Source organism: Amphiura filiformis, unplaced genomic scaffold (genome assembly GCF_039555335.1).
Source record: "Amphiura filiformis unplaced genomic scaffold, Afil_fr2py scaffold_38, whole genome shotgun sequence".
Classification (NCBI taxonomy): Eukaryota; Metazoa; Echinodermata; class Ophiuroidea; order Amphilepidida; family Amphiuridae; genus Amphiura; species Amphiura filiformis.
In genome coordinates, this window is record NW_027305502.1 from 495,575 (window position 1) to 519,246 (window position 23,672).

General features: G+C 37.3%; 2 protein-coding genes across 2 annotated transcripts; one reads left to right on the plus strand and one right to left on the minus strand.

Moving 5' to 3' along the window:
- Window positions 1-1,079: 1,079 nt before the first annotated feature.
- On the minus strand, window positions 1,080-10,491 carry LOC140144055 (uncharacterized). Its single transcript, XM_072165881.1, has 4 exons — window positions 10,428-10,491; window positions 9,325-9,695; window positions 4,396-4,524; window positions 1,080-2,846 (listed from the first exon to the last, which is right to left on the minus strand). Exons 1-4 carry the CDS (start codon window positions 10,489-10,491, stop codon window positions 2,649-2,651), a joined length of 762 nt encoding a protein of 253 aa, XP_072021982.1. The 3' UTR covers window positions 1,080-2,648.
- Window positions 10,492-13,959: 3,468 nt separating this feature from the next.
- LOC140144060 (uncharacterized) lies at window positions 13,960-22,509 on the plus strand. The gene is made up of 4 exons (XM_072165888.1): window positions 13,960-14,092; window positions 18,041-18,148; window positions 19,982-20,115; window positions 20,704-22,509. The coding sequence occupies exon 4, from the start codon at window positions 20,729-20,731 to the stop codon at window positions 21,656-21,658; it is 930 nt and encodes a 309-aa protein (XP_072021989.1). The 5' UTR covers window positions 13,960-14,092; window positions 18,041-18,148; window positions 19,982-20,115; window positions 20,704-20,728; the 3' UTR covers window positions 21,659-22,509.
- Window positions 22,510-23,672: the final 1,163 nt, after the last annotated feature.

Below are 23,672 nucleotides of genomic sequence, written 5' to 3' on the forward strand. Positions count from 1 at the left end.
CAAAACAAACAAAAAACAAATTACTTGCTTGTGACAAAACACAAAATTGTTTTTGCTGTTTCCACCTGTTGCTAACAACTACCTAAATCTCCCTACATTTTCCTCCATGACCGACCCCACTATTGGGCAATTCCATTTTAAATCCATACACCCCCTATGGAAGACATGACAGTATGACCTTATATTAACCTCCCACACAGGGGGTGTAGATTTCAAATGGAGTCACCCATTCTGGTAACCCCATTTGAAATAAACTTTCTTAGTGGTGGAAGATTTACATGTAAGGTCATGTCTTCCATAGGGGGTGTATGGATTTTATCTGGAACAGCCCATTATGGAAGGTGGTACAGATAGTCCGGGTTCTCCTTTATCCATTTCTATGATAATCCCTGAAATGCAAGAGTTTCTGCATTACAACACTACAAATTGCACCTTGGAAGTACAAAACGGACACACGTATGTAATAAGCTTTAGTAGAGGAAACGGTTAAAATTATGCAAGAAACATGTTTGATATACTATAATCACCATTATAATGATAACAATATCTATCATAATGTCAGGCCCACTAACTCACAGCTAGTAAGCGCAACAATATTTTATTGAGCAAATACACAAAAATATATAATAGTATGTATGTGTGCCATATGAATGTTACAACAAATTACACTGATGTAAGGTATTCTCTTTTACATACATCATATTGCATTCTTCACTGTACAGAAAATGTAATTTCCAAGCATTTCATACAATATAACTGATGATCTATATTTTTCATACTATACATTGTCCACATTCAACCATAATAAAGCTCTATTTTACACCAGCCTATACAATGTAGTGAGCTAAAATATCACTAGAGGTTTCCCCTCCTAGCGCAGTCGGTGGCGACGTGGATCATATTCCATCGTGCAAGGGATGTACATGTAAGCAAGAAAATGCAGTGTTCTTTACCAAATAGTAACCGTGACAAACCGATTGATAACATTGACCTTCACAATTGGCTGTAGACGTGTTACGTGTACGCCGGGTATCACTGTAGACTGGATCAAACTTTTCAGTCCTGAACCACAGATGCAAATTGAAAATTCTATTCTGCATGTATCATATATACAAAAAGTAGTGTGATCCAGTAACTATGGAATTAAGAAGGAGAGGGCATACTTTGTTTTACAGGTAATCATTTGTCAGCTGAGAAAGCATACAAAAGATTACCCAAATCAAAGTATGCCCTCTCCTTTTGTGCAAACCATACTTCAAAAAGCCTTATGAGATGTGTACCCACTTTCTAAGTCCCATAGAAACTCATGGTTAAGAGAAAATTTTTAATCGGACCACACCAGAGGTGCATTTCACTAGCACTTCTGACGCATAAGTCCTGAACAAGGCATTAGCCAGAGAGGTGTCTTTGGGGTGTCCAAAATGGTCAAAAATACCTTATTCTATAAAATCAGGGTGTCCACTTCCTATTCACTCCATTATAAAAATCAGAATTTTAGGGTGTCCAAATTGAAAACAGGGTGTCCAAATGACACCTGGACACCCCTCTGGCTAATGCCTTGGTCCTGAACACATCACAAGTCCAAAAACCTATTGCAACTCTTCCATAGGAATTAACATGTTTAATAGAGTTATGCCAGGTTTGGACCTTCAATGGATATATGGACTTCCGACGCATCACAAATGTTAGCGAAATGCATCCCTGGGGGTTGAAAAGTAATGACAAAAATGAATGAACAAACTTTACGGTAAAAATGTAAGTTCTTGGAATAGTATTGGAAACAATTTTACTCTTGACCTCACATCTTCCTACAAAATGTACAACTTTGTAAATATGTCCATTCATTTCTCTTTTTTTTCACACAATAGTAAAGTTATGATAAGTAGAATAAACTTTGGTTCATTGACTTTCTGACACATAAATGAAAGTCTTATTTATCTACACTCCAGATGAGATATCTTACACTTCCCATAATGCATTTCTCCCATTTCAATTTCCTGTACTGATTTGCTATCTAGTGCAACGTGGGCCGATAGTGACAAAAAAGTACCTGAACAGAACACATCCAGATTTTACAAAATATGTTTATTTCTTGACTATCGATCCATGTTTAACTATGTCTCAACATGAAAACAAAGGCAACCTGTACGAATTAATAAAAGTGTCTTTTTGATGTAACAAGGTAATGCATCATGTTGCAAAGGATTCTGGGAAGGGTAAGATATCTGCTCTGTCAACATTGGCGATTATGTACTCTTGGTATTACAATACATCAGCTATGGCTATGGATCTTGGTTAATCGTTGTACGACTAGCGCGGCAGATTTGACAAAGACGATCCTCTCACACGACTTCTAGTGGTGGTCACAATATATTCCATGTCACTGCTACGTAGCTCACTACAGCATACAAAATAAGATTGCTATGGTACCGAATGGGGACTAGTTGCAGATGACACAAAAATGCACACCAAAATTACTTTCTTCCTCTTCTCGCATTTCAAGAGTTGAGGTTAAAATTAAAAGATAAAATTGTTTTGCAGTTCCATTATCCTAACCTCAATTCTTAACTCACTCCGATTGATCATCAGTTAATAAGTCCATCACTTTTGAACCACAGTTCTATCATCAGCTGGCCCCAAGTATGGGTTTATACTGCCAATTTGCTGATTTCCGTCGACTGCTTTCGATGGTGGATGGAAGCTGGCGTTGGGATTGTTTCGCCTGTCGTAACCTCTACGGGTGTTGGAAGGCCAGGTTTGGTTGTTGCAACTGGTGTTTGCCGAAGACCTAACTTTTTGCCCTTTGACATGGCCACGTTGTAATCTCCGGAATCAAAATATTTTTGCTATGGAATCAAAAGAAAATATGACCAGCGTTAAAAATAAAAACGTCATCCAACAAATATTTGTTAATTCTACAATAAATCGCAAGATGCGTAAATCAGAGAACAATTATTATATATGTTCTACATTTGTTTGGAGTAACCTCCATTTTTGTACAGGTATTATTATTTGACGTGCTCACTGACTCCACATTATGCAGTTAGGAACAGATCAATAAAGCTTAATTTACCTATTTCCAAGGTTTAGGCCAGAAAAAAATTGTTTGATTGTCCACAAATCCCTTCGAAGATGTAGAGTCTGTCGGTCAGAATTTTTTAACGACATATTGCCAAAACATGTTTGCTTGCTAATTAGCTTAAAAATAGCCCAAATAGGTATGAATTGGGAAATCACTTCATTCGAGTTTTTAAAACAGTTCAGAAGTGTGAAGAAACTACATTTAAAAATTTATATAGGATGTCAAAAATTTTGAAAAAAAACCAACCTTTTTTCTGGAATTTCCAAATTAGGGTAGGTATTCTTGTATTACCGGTAAGTAAAACAAACAAAAAAACACGCCTTTTTTTTCAGATTTTCCAGATTAGGGCCGTCGGATGAGGACAATCAAACACAGGCTGCAAAATAACCGAAGGCAATTGCCTTCAGTGCCCCTACCAGTTGCCTTGATGCCCTATTAATTGCTGCTATTCTTTAACATGTAATTGCCTTGTAAAACAGATGTGCCCTTTCAAAATTGCCTTGAAATGGGTGCCCTTCAGAATCCGTATTTTGCAGCCTGATCAAACAACTTCTTTTCACTTTGCCTTATGTACATGTAATATAACTGCTGACAGACTTTGGCATCACAAGGTTGTATACTGTAAAAAAATTGCCTAATGGGACATATGGGCACAAACTAGAAGTGTCCTCCACAAGCAAATAAGGGCACGGAACCTTAATTCTTGTTGGCTTTTATAGGAGGTAGCTCTCTATTTGTACCTGAAATTAACTGTAAGGCAAAGGTGCCCATGTGTGCCATTACATGTAGGCAAATCTTTTCGGTATATCCCGACCCAACAGCTCCTGCTGGGTCAACTTGAAAGTAAACCTTCCATTTCTTAAGCACTTACTTAACCGGTATAGAACATTTGAGCACAAGTCTTGATTAGTAAAAATCCTTTGAATTATTATAACATTTGTTTGTAACCATGATGTCCACTCATAACCACAGATCCTGGAAAGAAAGTGGATAGATGAAAAATATACAGTCCATTTCCCAATAGGCAAAGTCCCTGTGCTTTTATGCCAAGAATTCTTGCATATTCATGAGGGCCAATAATTTGAACGCCTGTGTCTTACAAATCACGCACACACCAAACTCTATGGTGATTTTGTGCCCATGAACATTTACAGAAAAGATGTCACAACTGTACTTTGAAAAAAAAAATGCTGTAACAGATGAAGAATAGGTGTAGCGTTCTTTTGTGTGTGGCACTATCATGGAATGATTGGACTTTACCTGATTGGTGAATGTTCTAAATATTTTTGGGTTTATGGTGTACTATTTCTTACCCCTCCTTTATTTAGCCTCATCCTTAAGAAGTCGGAGCCACCAGGTTTGTTGAGTTTGCCATATTTGGATCTTAGCTTAGCTTCTTCTGCCTGCTCAGGTGTGACTTTTTTACCGTCCTTTTGGATACCCTATGAAATGAGCATCAAATTAACATTGGTCACATACACTTGATATCAAATTATAATGAGCTATTCCAGATTAAATCCGTTCAACCCTACGGAAGACATGACCTTAGTCTCCCACACAGGGGGTGTATATTTCATATGGAGTCTCCCATTCAGGTAACCCCATTTGAAATTCACACTCCCTATGTGGAAGATTAAGGTCATGTCTTTCATAGGGGGTGTATGGATGACAACAGCCACAGGAATAGCTCAATAAATAAACCACCTCAAAGAAAAAAGTGGATGCACTTGTTAGAGCAGTCATAGTCAAAACAGAATTAGTTACGTGCTTGTGCTGTTGCCAAGATGATTTTTCAGGGACTGCCTTTTGAGGAGAGTGAGAGCAATCACTCTCTACTGCTCTCCTTTTAAATCTGATACAGAAGAGTGATTTTTAGCTCTTAGTTGAACATTCTCTCCTTGGCCGTGTGTCCTGAACTCGCCACCCTTAGCGTTACATGACAAATATTATGAATTTTTACACCAACCGGGTTTCTAATTAGATTATCTTGACAATCATCAACCCTAAACTAGCAAAAGTATACATTTTTGGAAAGGTGAAGGCATCAGCAATTCCAATATATACATTTCAACTCATTATACAGGGTGACCTGCAAGTTATACAGGGTGGAATAAAAAAGATTTTGATAAAAAATGGGTCACTCAATGCATTGCTTATTACCAACTTACAGTAATAAACTGGAAGTAAACAACATTCATTTGGTTAGAGGAAATGGAGAGCCAACTGACTTCTGAAGAAACCAAAATCACAGCTGTTTGGTAATCTCGAATATAGGGTGTCCCAAAGTATGTTAGATTTTTTACAATTCAACATATTTTGAACCTAAACATTTCCCCTAACCCATACAGAAAAAAATATGTCCATATTTAGATTCCTCATCAAATTTCCTTCAGAAAATCTATACTTTGACTATGATAGGATAAGTAATTAAAATTTTACAGTAACTTTCAGATTTTGAAGACATCTGCATTACTTACTAGTGTTTAATATGACAACGGGTAGTTTTGTATGGAAAAGTTTGTATTTTCTACACTAAAACCAATCATAAATGATTAAAAACAATTAGTAGAATTGTTTAGCTGTAAGGCCGTGAGTCGTTTAGATGCTAAATAGAGTCCAAATCCAATTTACAGCCTTTACAGAAGCAGATTACGCACTAAAAATACCAATCCCATAGAGTTTGTGTGTACCACATCCCCACCACCACATCCCCCACCACCGCCACCAGACCCATTCTGAATTCTATGAAGCACAGTAAAAGAAAAAAAAAAGTTCAAGTATTTCTTTTTACAGGGTTGAAAGTGCATTTTATTTAGCAATAAAATGAGACCATAAGCATGACAATAACTTCTTGCTTGATAGAGATATCATCATTTGGTTTGAGTCGACTTTGGCAAAATGTAACGTCGCCACCTTTTTTTTTTGGTGGCGAGCTCAAGACACACGACCCCTTTGTTTGTTTGTTTGTTTTATTTCTTCTTTAACCTGGGACACTCAATCAGTTGAAAACACAATTAATCATCTGTTCTTCCTTGAGGCCCTTAAATACATTCTATTGTAAATGCTCTAAACAGCTCTCCTTGAAGGCTCCAGAAGAGCTGTCAAAATAATGAGATCCTGATGTCGACATTATGTCAACATAAATTTGGGATCGGCAGTAGGACTGGAAGTCATTCAAATTGGTTCACATTAATCACAACATGAAAGAAATCCATCATATGGTAATTTGGTTGACCATCCAGCGTAGATGGGCACCGGACTACAGTCTGTCCACATAGAAGTACAAACAAAATATGTGGCATCGGGGTCGATGCTTTGCAATCACACGCACTGCGTGTTTAAAAAAAGCCACACATATAGAGCGTGGTGCACTCAGGAAATACAAATCGCGCAGCAGTGGCGCGCCAAAGAAGCATTTACACACGCATTGCACTGAAATAATTATTCTCATACCTCCAGTTTCCGAGGTCCATTTACTTTGTACTGCTATGTGGACAGACTGTAGCAATTAATTGGCAACATACATGTAGGCCTACCTAAGTTAAATTACCATACAGCACTTCAAGCAACAGTAAATTAAAATGTACAATTTTGTCCAGCTTTGAAAAAACCCTCAGAATTTTTAATTTTTTTCAAGCAGTGGTTCTCCAGTTCCAACCTCTATAAAAAATTATGGAAAAAACGCCAATTGCACCCAAAAAATGCAATTGCGGCCGTGAAAACCGCTATCGCATTTTCCTTTGGTGTTTACATTGTGATATATGCAATATGCATGCTTTTAATAGCATATCTTTAAGGTGGTACTACACCCCCTAATAAATTTTTGACTAATTTTGCATTTTTCTCAAAAAAATAACTACACACTTAAGTTATGTATATTATAGGGGCAGGGAATCCAATCACTTCACTGAAATTTCAGTGATTCAAGACAAGTGGTTCATTATAGAAATGAGGTACATTCTAGCGGTACCTCTTTTCTTATAACGTACCACTAGTTGTCTTGAGTCACTGAAATTCCAGTGTAGTAACCAGTGTTCGAAATAAGCACTATATCCTCTTGTCCTCTTGTCCAAAAATCACTGGGGACAACCATATTGAGATATGTACTTATCCCCTGGACAACCACTATATTTTACCTCCAAAAGTATGACACATTTTGGGGACAACTAAAATGTATTGAGGACAAGTAGAATTCATGCTTTAGTTATCCTCGGGATAACCTCCATATTTTCCTTATTTCGGACACTGGTAGTAACTGGATTCCTTACCCTTGTAATATGTATACTTAACTTTTGTTACCAGTATCATGTTATTATTTTATGAGAAAAATGCAAAAATAGTCACAAAGTTAGGCCAATAAAAGTCAATTCCTAGTTTCCTGTTACATAATTTTTCATGACTGTGTAGGTGACCATTTCATTATTCATTATTTTATACCATTATTGCATCTGTTACAGGTGTAAACCAGTAACTACCCACATACATGTGATAAATCACAGTTTGTAGTTTACAGATGTAGTTTACAACCACATGAAGGTGATTGTACAACCATTTATCAAAAGTTTCACAATATATTTTACTGGATGAGATAAGAGCAGATCAAAAAGTGCAGGACAGAGAATTGAGTAGGTATTCATTATTAATTCATTATTATCCATACCATGCTCCTACTGCAAAAAAAAATCCCTGAAAATCAACAGAAAGATATTTATGATATATTTAAAATCATAATTATTTATTTGTAAACGTTGAAGTTTGTTAGAAATTAACATTTTATTCAAAATAATGAAATATTTGGTCGCCAATTGTTTTTGAGCAGAGTAGGGTAACGAGAAACTAGGAATCAACTTCATTAGCCTTATCAAGGGGTGTACGATGTAGTACCACCTTAAATGAAATGAAATTGTATACAAAGATGATTTAGTGGGAAACAACAAATCACAGCAAGCACAGAAAAGCAACAGAGAAATGGTATAGTGCATGCATAGCATATAGGTGTAGTACTTAGACTGCAGACTTGGAATGGGAAAAGGAAACAATTAATGAATATGGTACCGGTAACACATGAACTACATGTAACAGTCAAACACCTATTTGTATGCATTCTGATGTAAATATTGGATTGAATCATTCAATATTTGGTGAACACTTAAATAGAAGCAGGTTAACATGACGTAAACTTTGACAATGTTCAAATTCATGGTAGATTGGTTTGGGCATTTGTTTTTTGTGTAAAGGTTCATAATAAATATACCCTTGGGAGTAAATTTTAAAAATAGGACCTGCTTTACTTTTAAAGTTTACTTAAATTCATCAGAACTTGGGGAGGACATGTCAAGTCAAATGCCACTTGCTTAATGCATGTTTAACAAAATAATCATCAACATGATCAAGGATGCATGCGATTTCCTGCATTTGAATGCAAAATTAATTTTCATAATGTTAATTCTTTAAAACTTTTTGCTAGCAAGTGTAATATGCAAGTGGCTATACACTGTATGTATATGGTTTGTGCTGTTCGCAGTATCTGGAAAATGGAAGATGAATTCAGATTTTCACATGTGTTTTGCACATTTTTTGCCATCTATTCATAGACATAGGCCTACACAGTCACAGTGATTCGAAAAAATATTAATCCACTCATGGATGCTACCATACATACGCACTATTGTTATTAAAAAGTCTGATGCAGCAGCCGGTCGAATAAATGTCGGAGCTTCTGCAGAATATGCACATGCATTTGACACCATGCGACGCTCAGCTCGTACTAATTATATTTACATTTATTTATAAGCTTAGCCATGATGTATATCATGCATTTCACACATGTACATCTGCCCGTCTCTCTGCCGTGGCAAAACATGCGTACCACGGCTGACCATGGTATAAACAAAAATAAATGTTGAAATATAAATAAATGAAAGAATGAATGAAAATTAAATATGAGAGTGCAATTAGCATGATTAGTACTAGTGTAGAATGAAACAAATAGGACAAAATAAATTATTTATCGTGCATAAATAATGTAACAAAAATGCATAGATCGTGCCAGCTGATGCAAGGATTCATGCCAAGTGATGCAAGTTAAAATGATAGTGATATTTTGTGGTCGAGGTCCTCTTCTAATATATAACTTTTTATATAATATTTGTCATTTTCTTTTTTGTTGAATCATCGTGAACATGATGAAGCCGAAGTGACCATCATTCATGCCCATGTCATAGCACCTAGTTTTTACAAACCTGGATACCAGGACGAGGTCGCGGAGCTGGCCTTCCAAACTGTGTTTGTTGTGAAAATGGTTTTTGAGCCCCCAACCCACCATGAATGTGACTTGGGACAGCTGGACGAGGATGGGACTTCTGTTGTGCAATAAGTGATGGGGGAACAGCAGACGAATGTGGTGGAATAGACTGTGCTGTAGGAACCTGTTGTTTCGGTGTATCACTATCAAAAGCACCAACGACTGCTGGTCGAGGCTCTAAACATGGTTCTGGAGGCACTGTCACTGGTTCCGGACTGGTGTATGCATGGTAGCTTTGCTTGGAACTTCTGCTTCCTGTCCTGCTGCAGGCACTCTTTCTCCCATTGGAGCGCTCGGGGTTTCTCCTCCCTCAGACATGTCGCAAATAAATGTCTCAAACAAGCCCAAGTAGACAAGTAAACGTTCTCAAACTTCGCTGAAGTAAAGCAGATGCTATCTATGTCACTTCTAGTCTATTAGACAGCTTGCAATTTCTCAGGAACACATTATTTTTTACAGAAAATTTCAGTACTAAATCGCGATAAATTTCACGATGTCTTTGCGAGAAAGATGGCGCTGAGAATGACGTCATTTTTCAGTCGATGAGGACGCCCTATTTCACTATTTTAGATCCAGGGGGTGGCGAACAGATGCCAGCTGAATCTCAGAACTATAAAATAAAAGCTTATTTAGGCCCTAAATACAACAATGTAGTTCGTTTGTTTTCATGGTTGATTTTAGGCTTAACTCAAATGATTTAAATCAAATGATTTTTTTAATCACTGATTTAAATCAACTTTTTCATTTCTTACCATTTTTGATTAAAAGTTAATTAGTTTATTTTATCAAGCAACTAAGATCAACTCATATCATGTTCTGATTTAAATCAACTTTTTCATTTCTAACCATTTTCGATTAATTTTAAGTATTTTATCAAGCAGCTAAGATCAACCCATATAACAAGATGCTCTGATTTAAATCAGCTTTTTCATTTCTTACCATTTTCGACTCTTAGGCCTACGGTAATTTAATTTATTTTATCAAGCTACTAAGATCAACTCATATAACAAGATGTTCTGTTATCCCTCGGAGAAGACAAACCTTTTGCCTTCTCGGAGGGTTCAAATATTGGGTCATTTTTGATATAATAACCACTGGTCGGCATTTTTGACAAGAAACTCATTTTTTAAAATGACAAGCCAATCTTACTGTGATGAGTTTGTCTGCTTTTGATAAAGAGCTAGAGAAATCTATTAATTTCAACTATATGTCCCCCTCCGAATATTCATAGGCCTACTTGTCAAATTTGAATAGATTCTATTCATTTGTGAGGAGTAGGTGTAAATTGTGCGTTTCATTATCACTGACTTCATACATGTTTCAGAAGGCATGTCGATGGAGGAAAATCAAACAACTTTTTTGGGGTCTAAAATTAAAATGAGGACTTGGGTACTATATACCCCCATAAGTGCACCATGTGTGCCTACGTTTTGTTATATACTTCCATGCTTGCACTGATCCATGCAGTGGTCCCTTTTATTTACTCCTTATTTACTACCAGCTTGCAACAGGTGTTAAACGTTGAAGCCCTAGTACACTGTGAAAACACAAACACTGTTTTTTTGTTTAAAAAGACGTTGTTTAAAGTTTATAAACAACATTGTTTAAAACGTATACAACCTTGTTTAAGACAACATGTTATAACAAAAAACTGAACAATGTTGTTTATAACTTGAGCTTTATGCAAGATTTTAAACAACCGCTGTTTAGCGGGGGTGCGTGGCTCAACCTTGTTTAAAAGAAAAATTAAACAACTTGTTTAAAAATTTAAATAAATGTAAGTTGAACTTTTAAACAAATTTTTATCGTAAACAAGTTGATTATTAAACAAGATTGAGCGATGCACCCGGTACGGTTGTTTAAAATTTTCAACAACTCGTTAAGTTTTGTTCTAACAGTGTAGGCCTAGGCAACGTGAGCGTGAGTCATAACAACTCATAGGCCTAATAATATACCCTTATGCATATAGCCTACTCATAACTTAGGCCTAAAAAGGCTATTTCAGCTCCAAATGTTTTTAAGGGATCCAAAATGAGCGTTTATTGCGTTTCGACAGTATTTTTTGTGGGACATGAGAGCACCTCAGACCTATCGAATTGCATTCTGAATACGAAGCATGTCTTTCTGATATCAAATAATTTTCATTTTTAAAAATTACAATATAATGCAAATTTTATGACAAATTATAAAAATTTGATATTTTTCGATTTTTTTATATATAACAGTCCTCGAAGTAAATTATATAAATCTAATGTTATATTCTTAAAGTGTATGTAGCAGGGAGGAAAAGCCGACGGTCAATTGAAAATTTTGACCTTTCATATTGAAGATATGGATTTTTTCCCAAAAAGACCTAATTTTTTTTGGTGTTTTGGGAAAAAAAATCCATATCTTCAATACGAAAGGTCAAAATTTTTATTTGATCGTCGGCTTTTCATCCCACCCACATACACTTTAAGTATAAATCATCAGATTTATAAAGTTTACTTCAAGTACTGTTAAATATCAAAAATATCAATTTTAATGATTTGCCATAAAATATGTATTAAATTGCGAATTTCAAAAATCAAAATTATTTGATATCAGAATGACATTCTTCGTATTCAGAATGCAATTCGATATGTCTGATGTGCTCTAATGTCCCAAAATAAATACTGTCCAAACGTTCATACCCCAGCCCTTAATGGTGGAATCAGCATTTTTTTCTGGACCATATGCCACGGGGCTCTACGCGTAGTCAGGAGGAGCCGGGGAAAACTGCCCCTCCCCCGAAAATTTTTAGGGATAAAATGTGGACGGCAAAGAGTAAATTAAAATGACTAAAAATGGGACAAGAAAATGACAAATGGGACAAAAATCTGGCTTTGCCCCTTACACTAAAATCCGGGACTAGCTAAAATACATATCGTCAGCTTGCTACGCTAATTGCCCGAGTCATTCTTACATGTTTCTCATTTGCAATTTTGATTTTCTGAGTAATACACACATAATTAATCAAATTTCCAGCCGCATTCTTCATTAACTTGTGGAATACATCAAATGAGATGTATTCCACAAGTTAATGAAAAATGCGGTTAGAAATTTGATTAATTATGGGTTTATTACTCAGAAAATCAAAATTGCAAATGAGAAACATGTAAAAATGACTTTGGCAATTAGCGTAGCAGGCTGACGATATAATGGCTGCTCCGTAATAAAATAAATAGTTTTCCTGAAAATCAAAAAATTTGGGTCGTGAAAGAAGTTCACTCTCGTCATCATAAGATCAATAAAAAAATACAGAAATAAAGGTTGAAAGACCTTTATCTGAATATGTTTGGGCCCACATATAAACCATATGATAAATATTCTGCAGAAAACATTTTGTCACGGTTCTTATGTGTCCCAGACATGCCAGTAAAACAAAATCAAGAATATAGGCCTCTGATGACCAAAAAAATTAAATGTGAATTGTTCGTCTTCTCCGGGCTAGGGGGATACCGTAAAATGGGGTAACTTTGGGCACTTTTTAGAGTTTTTAAATCACTGCTTCCAAACAAAGCCAATTATATTTCTAATTAACTCTTTTTTATGACATTAGGGTTCTCTTCTACACTTTGAAGTTGAAAAAGATTTTTTAATAATTTCGTAAGGGTTCCTATAGGGGTTCAAAATAGCCTGACCAAAGTTACCCCTCATTTGGGGCAACTTTGGTCAGAGTATTACATTCCATGAAGAAAAAAATCAAAAAAATTGATCTTCGCTGTATATGGGCAAGTTGTTGTTTTTGTGACAATTGACCCTTGCAAAATTAATCAAGCACACATCCTTGCTCACGTTCGATTTTTTATTTTTTCTGAAAAAAATGTAAAAAAATTCTCATTTTTGGTCAAAAATCCCGATTTTTTCGTAAATTTCGAGGAAACTGGACATGAGCGACGATTTCTTTTCCAAATGTATTTCTTAACAAATTGACACCAAATATGACTAAAAACAATATTACTGTACGAAAATATAACCATTTAAAAAAATAAATTTGACCGACCAAAGTTACCCCGCTGACCGAAGTTATCCCATTTTACGATACAACAGAACCTTTTCAAAATTGAAATGGATGATTATCTTGTCAAATAATGAGTTGAAGATCTTTCAATTAAAATAGACTGAGTTACTTTTTAAAATAAAACCGAAACTATTCATTTTGATGATAAGATTGTCGGTTCAAACTTGATCAATATACTTATCAAAATGAACAATATATCTCATCAAAACGAATACCGTATAGTACGGGATCAAAAATAAATGCGTAGGGATTCTATTCAGACAATGAATAGGGTGAAATTAGAGTAACGATAATCTTCATGGCCATGGTTAAGATTATGGTCAAACCAATGCTTTAAACCGGGTTTAAAGTAATTTGGCGTAAACTGAGATGGGCTAGAAACATCATATGAACAATATTTTTTTCTGGGATACTTTATACAAGTATTTTACATGCGTATCTCTCTTGAGAATTAGTTGCCTCTTGGCATTAAACTTGAATTCACATTAGTCATGTAGGCCTATATTGAAATATCCTTCAGCGATAGGCCTATGTAAATCGTCAAGAGAGAAACTTATCCCGATAGATACCACCTGAATGCATGGTAAAGATCTAATTTTTACGACATTTCCGAGCTACAATTTTACACCAATTGATTGTCATTTCATTCGGCAAAGGCATAAAGGTAAGATACAAATGTTCTTCTATTTCCTGGATTTCGTCTATCTTTTTATTTTCATACTGATGTATACGATATAACTTAAAGGTGCGCGGTGGTGCAGCGGTCTAAGATTTCGACTCATAATCGCGAGGTATAGCTCGAGGTCGTGGGTTCGAATCTCGTTCTCAAAGTGCTAATGTATTTATTGTAACCTTCCTAATGACCAGTAGCGTACACAAAGGGAGGGCCCATGGGAACAGTAACACCCCTCCCGGGCTCTCCCTATATTTGTTATTCAATCGGGGGAAAGTGCACCCAGTCGCAGTGGCGTGGGTTTTCAAAAGTCCGGGGAGGGGGCACGGGTCTCGATTCCCCCGACCGTTCTAAAATGTTCGGCTCACTTCGCTCGCTGTATAGCTAATTTCCAAATTCCCCCCGATTTGGTGCATTTCCCCCCGACTAACTGACAAGAGGGGGGACAGGCGCCCCCGCCCCCCCTCGCCCGCCATTACCAAGTCGGAGGAAAGGAAACTACAAAGGAAATTTAACATTTCCTTTTTTTTCTTTTGGTCCAGCCAATATGCATCCCTTAAACGGGCATTTCGTGATATACATCCTCGACCCTCACCCCACACTTTTCTCAAAAAAGTTAAGGGCTCGGATAGCGACGTTTTCACGTATTTTTTCATTTTTGTGGGATCTGAGAGCCGCCTCAGAGTCACACCAAATTGCATCTTGAATACGAGGAATGTTCTTCTGATATTAAATAATTTAGATTTTTTGAAATTCGCGATATAATATAAATTTTATCAACAAATTATTAAAAAGTTGTATAAATCTAATAATGTACGTGTATGTATACGGTAGCTGGGATGAAAAGGTGTCCATCATATTAAAATTTTGACCTTTTATACATTTTTAGGTCTTTCAGGGAACAAAAATTAGTATCTTCAATACGAAAAATCAAAATGGTCGGCTTTTTATATCCCAGCTATACATGACTTTAAGTACGCCTACATATCATTACATAGGCTTAGGAATCGGGGGGCTTGGGGGGGCTCAGTCCTTTCAATAATTTTTGTGCGGGGGCTGGAATACCTTTCAGCCCCCAATAACCCTAGGTAAAGTTTACAAATTGTGATAAAATAGAGGGAAAATTGGTGTTTGTCTGACTCGGGAAAACCCCCCTCGGGCACCCCCAGGGTGGCCCACCAAATTCTTTTCAAGTTTCAGCCCCCCTGTTGAAAATCTTCCTACGCCAATGCATTAGATTTATAAAGTTTACTTCGAGGGAATGTTAAATGTTAAACATTTTTAATAATTTGCATCAAATTTGGACTGTATTATAGCAAATTTCAAAAAATTGAAATTATTTGATATCATCAGGACATTCCACGTATTCCAAATACAGTTTGGAGTGTCTGATGTAGCCTACTCTCAGGTCCCACCGTGAAAATACTGTTATGACTGTGCAAAGATGGGTGACCGACCCCTTGTAGAACGAAATTATAACAGTGGTCTATATATGCCCGTGGCATATCACATGCATGATTCGCGAACGCAAAATCGGAATCAACTGAAATTTTGGGAGAATAAGTTTTTTCATTGATATCTACGGAAAAATGTCATCAAAGGAGATGCTATAGAAACACAAAATATACTCCTTTAAAACATGCACACAATCTAAAATGAGGGCGGTTATGGATCAACCCATAACATGGGCGTGTGCAGGATTTGTTACTGCGGGGGGCTGAATGTAAATCCTTTGCGCCAGTAAGTATATTGCGTCGCGCTTGCGCGACGTAGGGGGGTGTATGAGGGGATGTGCCCCCCTCAGAAGTGAGAAACTTTTGCAAAATGAAGGACCAATTGAAACCATTTGGTGGACTATTTTGGTATTATTATTGTGCACAATTTGAGTTTGAAAAAGCCGAAAATTGGTGAAAAGAAGCTATTAAAAAGCCATTCGTGGACAAGTTCTCACTATTATGAACTGTATAAATTACTGTAAACATTAAGTGTCGGTTTTCCAAAGCAGAAACAAAAAAGGCGAAAGCAGGGGGGTGTCTGAGGGGGGCTGTGCCCCTCGGAAGTGAGAAACTTTGCAAACTGAAGGCCCAATTGAAGCCATTTGGTGCATCATTTTTACACTTTCTTTAAGCATGTTAAGGGTCCCCTTACTTACGTAAGAAAATTTTGTATTTGGTGAACTAAAAATGCATAATTTCAGGCCCTCTTTAGTCTAAATTCACCAAATTATCAAAAAAAAAGGGTAGGCCTATATGTGATTTTTTGGGGTAGGTGCAGGGCAAAAGGATACTCCAGCCCCGCCACCCCCACTTAAAATGTTGAAGGCATATCTCCTCCATTCCCCTGGATTACCTAGGCCTACGTCTATTCCGACGTATCATAGGCCTATATGGCGGCATACCGGGTACTCTAAATCCATTAAGCGGGGAGGGGGGCTCAAAGATCGTTGGCTATCATTGGCTTTCTTTGTTTCCTTTTCCTTTACTTCTTCCTTTCTTTCCTTTTCTTTCTTCCTTTCTTTCTTTTCTTTTCTTTCTTCCTTTCTTTCTCCTCTTCTTTTTTTCCGGGGTCCGTGCGTGCGGGGGGCTGAAGCCCCCAAAGCCCCCCTGGACACGCTAGTGCATAACGTCATGGATAGAAACTATGGATCGAGTCATGCCCCTTTAAATACATGCATGGTTTAACCATCAAAGTAGTCACCCACATCGCATAGTTCAAAGACATTAAATACAAACATGTTTACCATGTTTACCAAGAGAAAATGATGCTCATGTGAATATCGAATAAGCAACTGGATAAAAACTATACAGAAATAGTTTTTCATTGTATTGGAGACTATCATGACGTCACATCAAACGTTCGCGTCAGCCCCGCGTTCTCGCAGGAAAACTTGATTGGCCCCTGGCTCTATAGTCTTCGGATCGAAGTTTTGCACCCCAATCCCAACACTGTAACCAAAGTTTTGTTTTTTCAAGAATTCTTGCTTCATGCTTAAATATGATAACACTATTTGCGGAAACTTTCAAATTCTCTAATAGGCCCCTATTTCAGCAAAGAATTTTTACCTGATGATCCTTTTTTTAAAACTTTATACCAAATGACCCCCTTTTTCAAGTTTATACCCAACTACCCCATTTTTTCATATTGTTATGACCAATGACCCCCTTTTTTAAACAACTGTGATACACTCTTAAAACAACGTGGTCAAAAATGACCACGTAGTAGTTAACTGTGCACCCGTTACCCCTAAAATGTCACATTTTGACCCTTTTGTGGTTAAAATTTGACCACAATTTAGGGTTAAGGTGCATAGTTAACTACAGTCAGTCTACTCTGAAGTACAAAGTACAGACGCGGACGCACACATTGTGCCGACTTTGAAGGCACGCATACCTGCAGCAGAGACGCAGCACTACGCACTGTTAACTCGTTGTACGCGCGCGTTGCCACTTTGTACTTCAGAGTGGACAAACTGTACTACGTGGTCAATTTTGACCATTTGATTTGAGGTACATACTTCCCGACTTCGGTAAGCACCCATCACTTTTAAAGTTGAGTGCCCCCCCACACCCACTTGAACTTGAAACAGAAACTGGCATGAAAGGAGAACAACAATATATATATATAGCATAAAACATTTATCAAAATAAAAGAAAACAAGTGAAACAACATCAAAAATATTAAAATAAGTAACTTTAAGCCTACGTCACCATCATATTAATGTAGCTTAATGTATCATATATTACCATGGCAACCGATAAATTGAAAACGTGGAAAGGTGTGAATTTGTCATCTCATGTCAGCTAGCTCACCACGTGAAATGTGTTGATGAAGCAAAGAGTTCGGGCTAGTTTGATGAAAAGGAATTCTTGTTAGACTGTTTTTAATTTACTAATTTTCTTTTATCCTGTTATTTTCTTCATTTTCGTTCTCTGCATGCAGGCACTTACTGGCAGTGTGCTAGCTGCATCATAATGGTTTTACAGTAGGCCCTATAATAATACTGAAAAGCACTGAACTGGTCGTCAGAGCAGGGGTACAATACCATAGGTAAGTAGCCTATTTTGTGCAATGTTTAACAAACTTTATTTCAAACATGTTGTGTAGGATCATCAAATTGGCTCGAAATATTTAAAGAATATATTTAATTAATATAGTGATCATATTTTAAAACATGTATTTGATTGATTGGTATAGTAATAAAAGAATGTTTTGCCACAAGTGATGTGCTTGTTTTTGGATATTCTGATTATCTTCTCCGTATATTTTGAAGAGTTTGTTTGCAAAAGGCGCTAAATCCTTGTGTCACATTTTTCTGGTATATTTTAACATTTTAAACAATTTTGTGCCTATTTTTGCATTTTTCTCAAAAATTATAGAGTATTGGTGACAAGTAAGATATGTATATTATAGAGGCAAAGATTACAACTACTGCACTGGAAATTTTTTAATTCAGGACAGACTATAGTTGTGGAGTTACAGTCAAAAATGAGGGAAAACCGATATTTGATCAATAAATCAATAACTACTTGCCTTGACCTTGAGTTGCTTTTCATATCAAAAAAAGGGGGGGGCCTGAAATTTTTGAGGTCTGTAAAGGGGGGGCCCCGAAAAATATTTGCGAAGAAATTTTTTGGCATCAGGCCCCCCTTACAAGTGTTTGTGAACGGTCCCTTAGTGCCTTTTGAAACAAACTCTTCATTTGGAAAAAGTGAAGAGCAAATATTTCTGAAAATAATTCTGAAATATTGGCTGTTGAATATTTTTTTGTAGAACGTGATTATATAAATCTGCAAAATTGGTAAAATGTATCTCATCTTTGGTACCAGGGACCGAAATCAATTAAGAATTCAATTTTAAGGAATGAATAAAATCAATAACTACTTGCCTTGACCTTGAGTTGCTTTTCATATCAAAAAAAGGGGGCCTGAAATTTTTGAGGTCTGTAAAGGGGGGGCCCCGAAAAATATTTGCGAAGAAATTTTTTGGCATCAGGCCCCCCTTACAAGTGTTTGTGAACGGTCCCTTAGTGCCTTTTGAAACAAACTCTTCATTTGGAAAAAGTGAAGAGCAAATATTTCTGAAAATAATTCTGAAATATTGGCTGTTGAATATTTTTTAGAACGTGATTATATAAATCTGCAAAATTGGTAAAATGTATCTCATCTTTGGTACCAGGGACCGAAATCAATTAAGAATTCAATTTTAAGGAATGAATAAAATATCAATATTATAAAGAGCAACGCGTTTGGAATATTTTGTATTTTCTTGCCAATGAGCGATAGAGATAGGTACGGTACGGAAAGCCATCATGTTCATATCACGAAGACGATAATCGGGAACCCTAATGAAAACAAAACGAAAACGCGAGTCATGGGTTTTGTCCACGGGGATTACATCCATGAAACGAACACGAGGGTGGGACATTCACTAAAAATGGTGACGGGGATGTGCGGCCACATTGACCCCGTTTTTGAACCCCCTCTCACGTCACCCAGTGACCCCATTTTTTCTTTTTCTTTTTTACTCACCACCAAAAGATCCCATTTTCAAGAATTTCGAAAAACGTTCTCCTGTTTTTTTCTCTAAAATTCACAAATTTCATTACTTTTCTTCCAATTTTGCAAACTTATTCAAATTTCGATAACTTTGATTTAAACAGTTTGTTTCAAAAATGTCATACCACAGACCACCTTTTTGGCACCTTCTCATTAAATGACATCATTTTATGTGTCAAAGCTCTCACCGAAAGCCTCCTATTATAGTTTCGAACTGGTGTCGGCACATTCCCGTCACTTTAAAAGTCGAGTACCCTCCGGAAACGAAATCCAAATTTGGGACAAAACAACCTCATACTCTACTCGTTTGATTCTTTCTTTGTAGGATTATTTATATTTGCGACACGATTGGTTCGGACCGTTTTGCAACCATCAGATCAGAGCAGATTATAAAGGACTGCAAGATTTTGATACTTTACAGCGAAACTGGTTTACATTTCCTCTATAAAAGACTCAAAAGTAAGTTTTAAAAAAAGATGCTAAAAGGAGAACACATTTAGGACATCCCGTGTGACGATATTTTGCGGCACGGAGCTGAAAAATACCGATTTTGGACAGCAAGCTAAAAGGGGGAGCAAGCGATTGTTTGGCACGTCGAAAAGGGGTTTCAAGCGATTTTTGGCACACACTACGCTCGCACCAACTATGATATTTGTCTCGTATCCCAGTTGTATCGTAGGCCATTCAAGGTTTGCATATTAGATGACTGAAATGTGCCAAAAGTACCAAAAGTGCAGATTTTACAAAGTAGGTTTAGAGGAAGCCGGCATTCGAAAGTTTGCGAAAAATTAAACCCCATGCGATATGGACGTGCGTTCGAAATACCCGTAGTCCTTCAATAATGGAGGAGGAGGGCTTGGCGAAGCCAAGCCAAAGGCCGAGCAGCGTGCTAGCTTTATATTTAGTTTTTAATATCAGCCGACGAGACTTTGAATTCTTGAAGGACTAGTACAAAACGTTAGGCGTTCGGAACAGATACCCTTTATCAATGGTTATCACAATCATGACAATGGTCCGTTAATGTATATTTTTCTTTTCTTTTTTCAGGAAGAGATACAATTGATCTTCCAAGATGATGTCTTTTACTTCGGCCGTTGCTACCTTCTCAGTTGTGATTACCGTCTCATTGTCACTCTCGCCAAACCCAAACACGACACCAAACACGACGCCGCCAATGTCACCGACTGAACCAGCAACGACAACTTCAAATGCCGAAAAGTACGAGCAGCCCGACGCAAGTATGCCTACTTGTAAAACATGCTGCCATGGCTTGCCTGGTCCGCCGGGCGTTCCGGGGGTGCCCGGGTCATTAGGAACGTATGGAATGCCAGGCCCAAGAGGAAAATCCGGTCTTCCCGGTGACCCCGGATTAAGAGGAGAACGAGGCTTCAAAGGCTTGCCCGGTGAAGCCGGTGTGGCCGGACCAGTCGGCCCTGTGGGACCCACTGGTTTAGACGGAGTAAAAGGCTTGCCCGGAATTGCCGGTCCGTCCGGTCCGTCCGGCTCTATAGGACCCCGGGGTTACACAGGAAGATCTGGAAGGCCAGGTTTTTACGGTCAGAAGGGAGAGCGCGGATATCCTGGAACACCAGCACGGCAGCAACGTAAAGTGGCATTCAGCGTTTCTTTGACGGACAGCTTTTCGGTTGATATGCCTAGTGGGCGTATTATTGTGTTTGACGAGATCTTCACGAACATAGGCGAAGGTTTCAATATTTCGGATGGAAAATTCAAATGCCCAGTACCTGGAGTCTATGTATTCATGTATAATATAGGCCTCCAAGAAGATCAGCTAAATATTGGTTTGATGAAGAATGGCGAACGGATGTCAACGGTGTACAGCACTCGTCGAGCTGCCGACGAACACGGACAAATGAGTAGCGGGCTCATCCTGCCACTAGTCTATGGCGATGCAGTCTGGATAGAATTCCTTGATGAAAATGGAAGGCAAATATATAGTGACCAAAGTCGAGTTACAAATTGGTCTGGGTTTCTGTTGTAAGAGTGATATTAAAGTGAAGTCGTGACAGACAAGAAATAAGAGTAACGAGCGACGTTTAAAAATCTGAAAAAATATGACAAAATGCCGAAAAATGGCAACTGCCCATGTATGAAAACAGCTCTTGTATTGGCAAGAATAATGAACGTCCGATTAAAATTTATATACATTGGTCAACTTTGAGGATGTGTGCGCTCTTCTAAAAATTGATACTGAGCCAAAATGCCGACGCTTTGTCTGCTTTTTCGCAAATCAAACGACACAAAGAAATTAGACGTAAAAGCCCGGACTCCGCCATATTTGCGTTTCGCTCATGGAGGGGAAAATTCGCAAATCTTTGCAAGGCTCTACATTAAAGACACCAGTTATCGTTCAATTTCGGGATTTTGATATCAAATTGGATCGATATAACCGTAAATGTTCGTTTTGTCACCCCCCCCCGGTTTGTCCCTATGCATCACAATCCACTATCCACGGCGTTACGCACGAGGAAATTATGAGTCGGGACTATTTAGGTTGTGTCCAAAACGCAGCCTTCAACATGTTAAAGTTTCGAGAATTTAACAGTGTTTCGAGAACGAATAGGGGCAAATAAAGTGACCCCGGTAAAGGGTTCACATTTTGACTAAGTTAATGTTTTAAGAGTGTAGAGGTGGTAGACCGTTGTTCTTATTGAGAGGTTATGATCAACACGGCAGCAAATAAAAAACCGTTAAAATATGGACAAACCATTTCATCCAGCATGTTGGTCCTTAACGCAGAAACCGTAATGAGGCATATTATACAAATTTGCGAGTGCACTATTTTAATACACTGACATATTATTTCCCCTATAATAAGAGTAAGATGCACATACAGTGTGGGCCAAAAACAACTTTACCCAATTTAAAAGGTTCATATCTCAAAATTGAAAAGTCATTGAATTACGTGTCGACAAAGTGATTTTTGACCCGCGGACGTAAAACTATCACCATTTTGTTAATTTAGCTCCTTTTGCTTTCATTTCTTCATCACATACTTATAGAAAGATATACATTTAGAATATGTAACAATATCATGAATAGCTCTTCTAAAATTCGAGCAACCACCCTCTGAAATTGGGTAAAGTGCATAATTGAAGACCGAATTAAAAAGAATAATTTCCGTATGACGTCCAATCAACCAGACCAAAAAATGCCGTACTGCCCAGGTCAGCAACCAAACACTCCCTGACGTCAGACGCAAACTATTTAATTCGGTCTTCAATTAGAGCCATTTTTAAGGAAATGTCTTTGTTTTTCTTAAAACATCATTGTCAGCTGTAAAAAAGAACTAAAGGAAATGTTTAACAGCTTTTTAACGCACCATGTCCATGCTTCCAAAAACGTGTTCGCACTCTTTTTTTACGTGTGTGCCCCCTAAAAATTATGCAGAGTGAGTGCTTTCTCCTTGTTTGTATTATGCAACAAACCGATCAAAGAAATAATATTGCTATGTATTATACTACACCACATTTCGCCATACTGCATTTTAGAAACGCTTGCTGTTAGAATAAGAAAAATTTTAATTGTAATTATTGCACAGGTCACGGCAACCCTGTGACCTTTCCGGAAAAAGCCGAGTGGCAGGTTTTTCAAATAAATATTTTCTGTGTGAAAACTGTACCATCAGATAGGCAATGGAATATATGAATATTAACTGTACATCTATCATAACAATTTTTGATAACAACTTACGTCACAATTGATCTAGTATAGAAGTTAGAGAATTTATTTCAATCTTATATACGCCATTTTTTTTTTGGAATTAAGTGAAAATTAATTCTGTAAAAACTGTAATTTTTTAATGTAATTTTCACATTAGACCCAACAAAAGATTACCGTTTTGTTGTTATGATAATCTAATCTTTTGATTTCGTAAATAAAATTAGGGGTCTAATGTGGATTTAGGATGCAAACTGGAACAATCCAATGCCTTGTCAAAAGCATTTGCTTCAAAATGGAGTTCGGATGCACTTAGTAATACAACTTCCGCTATT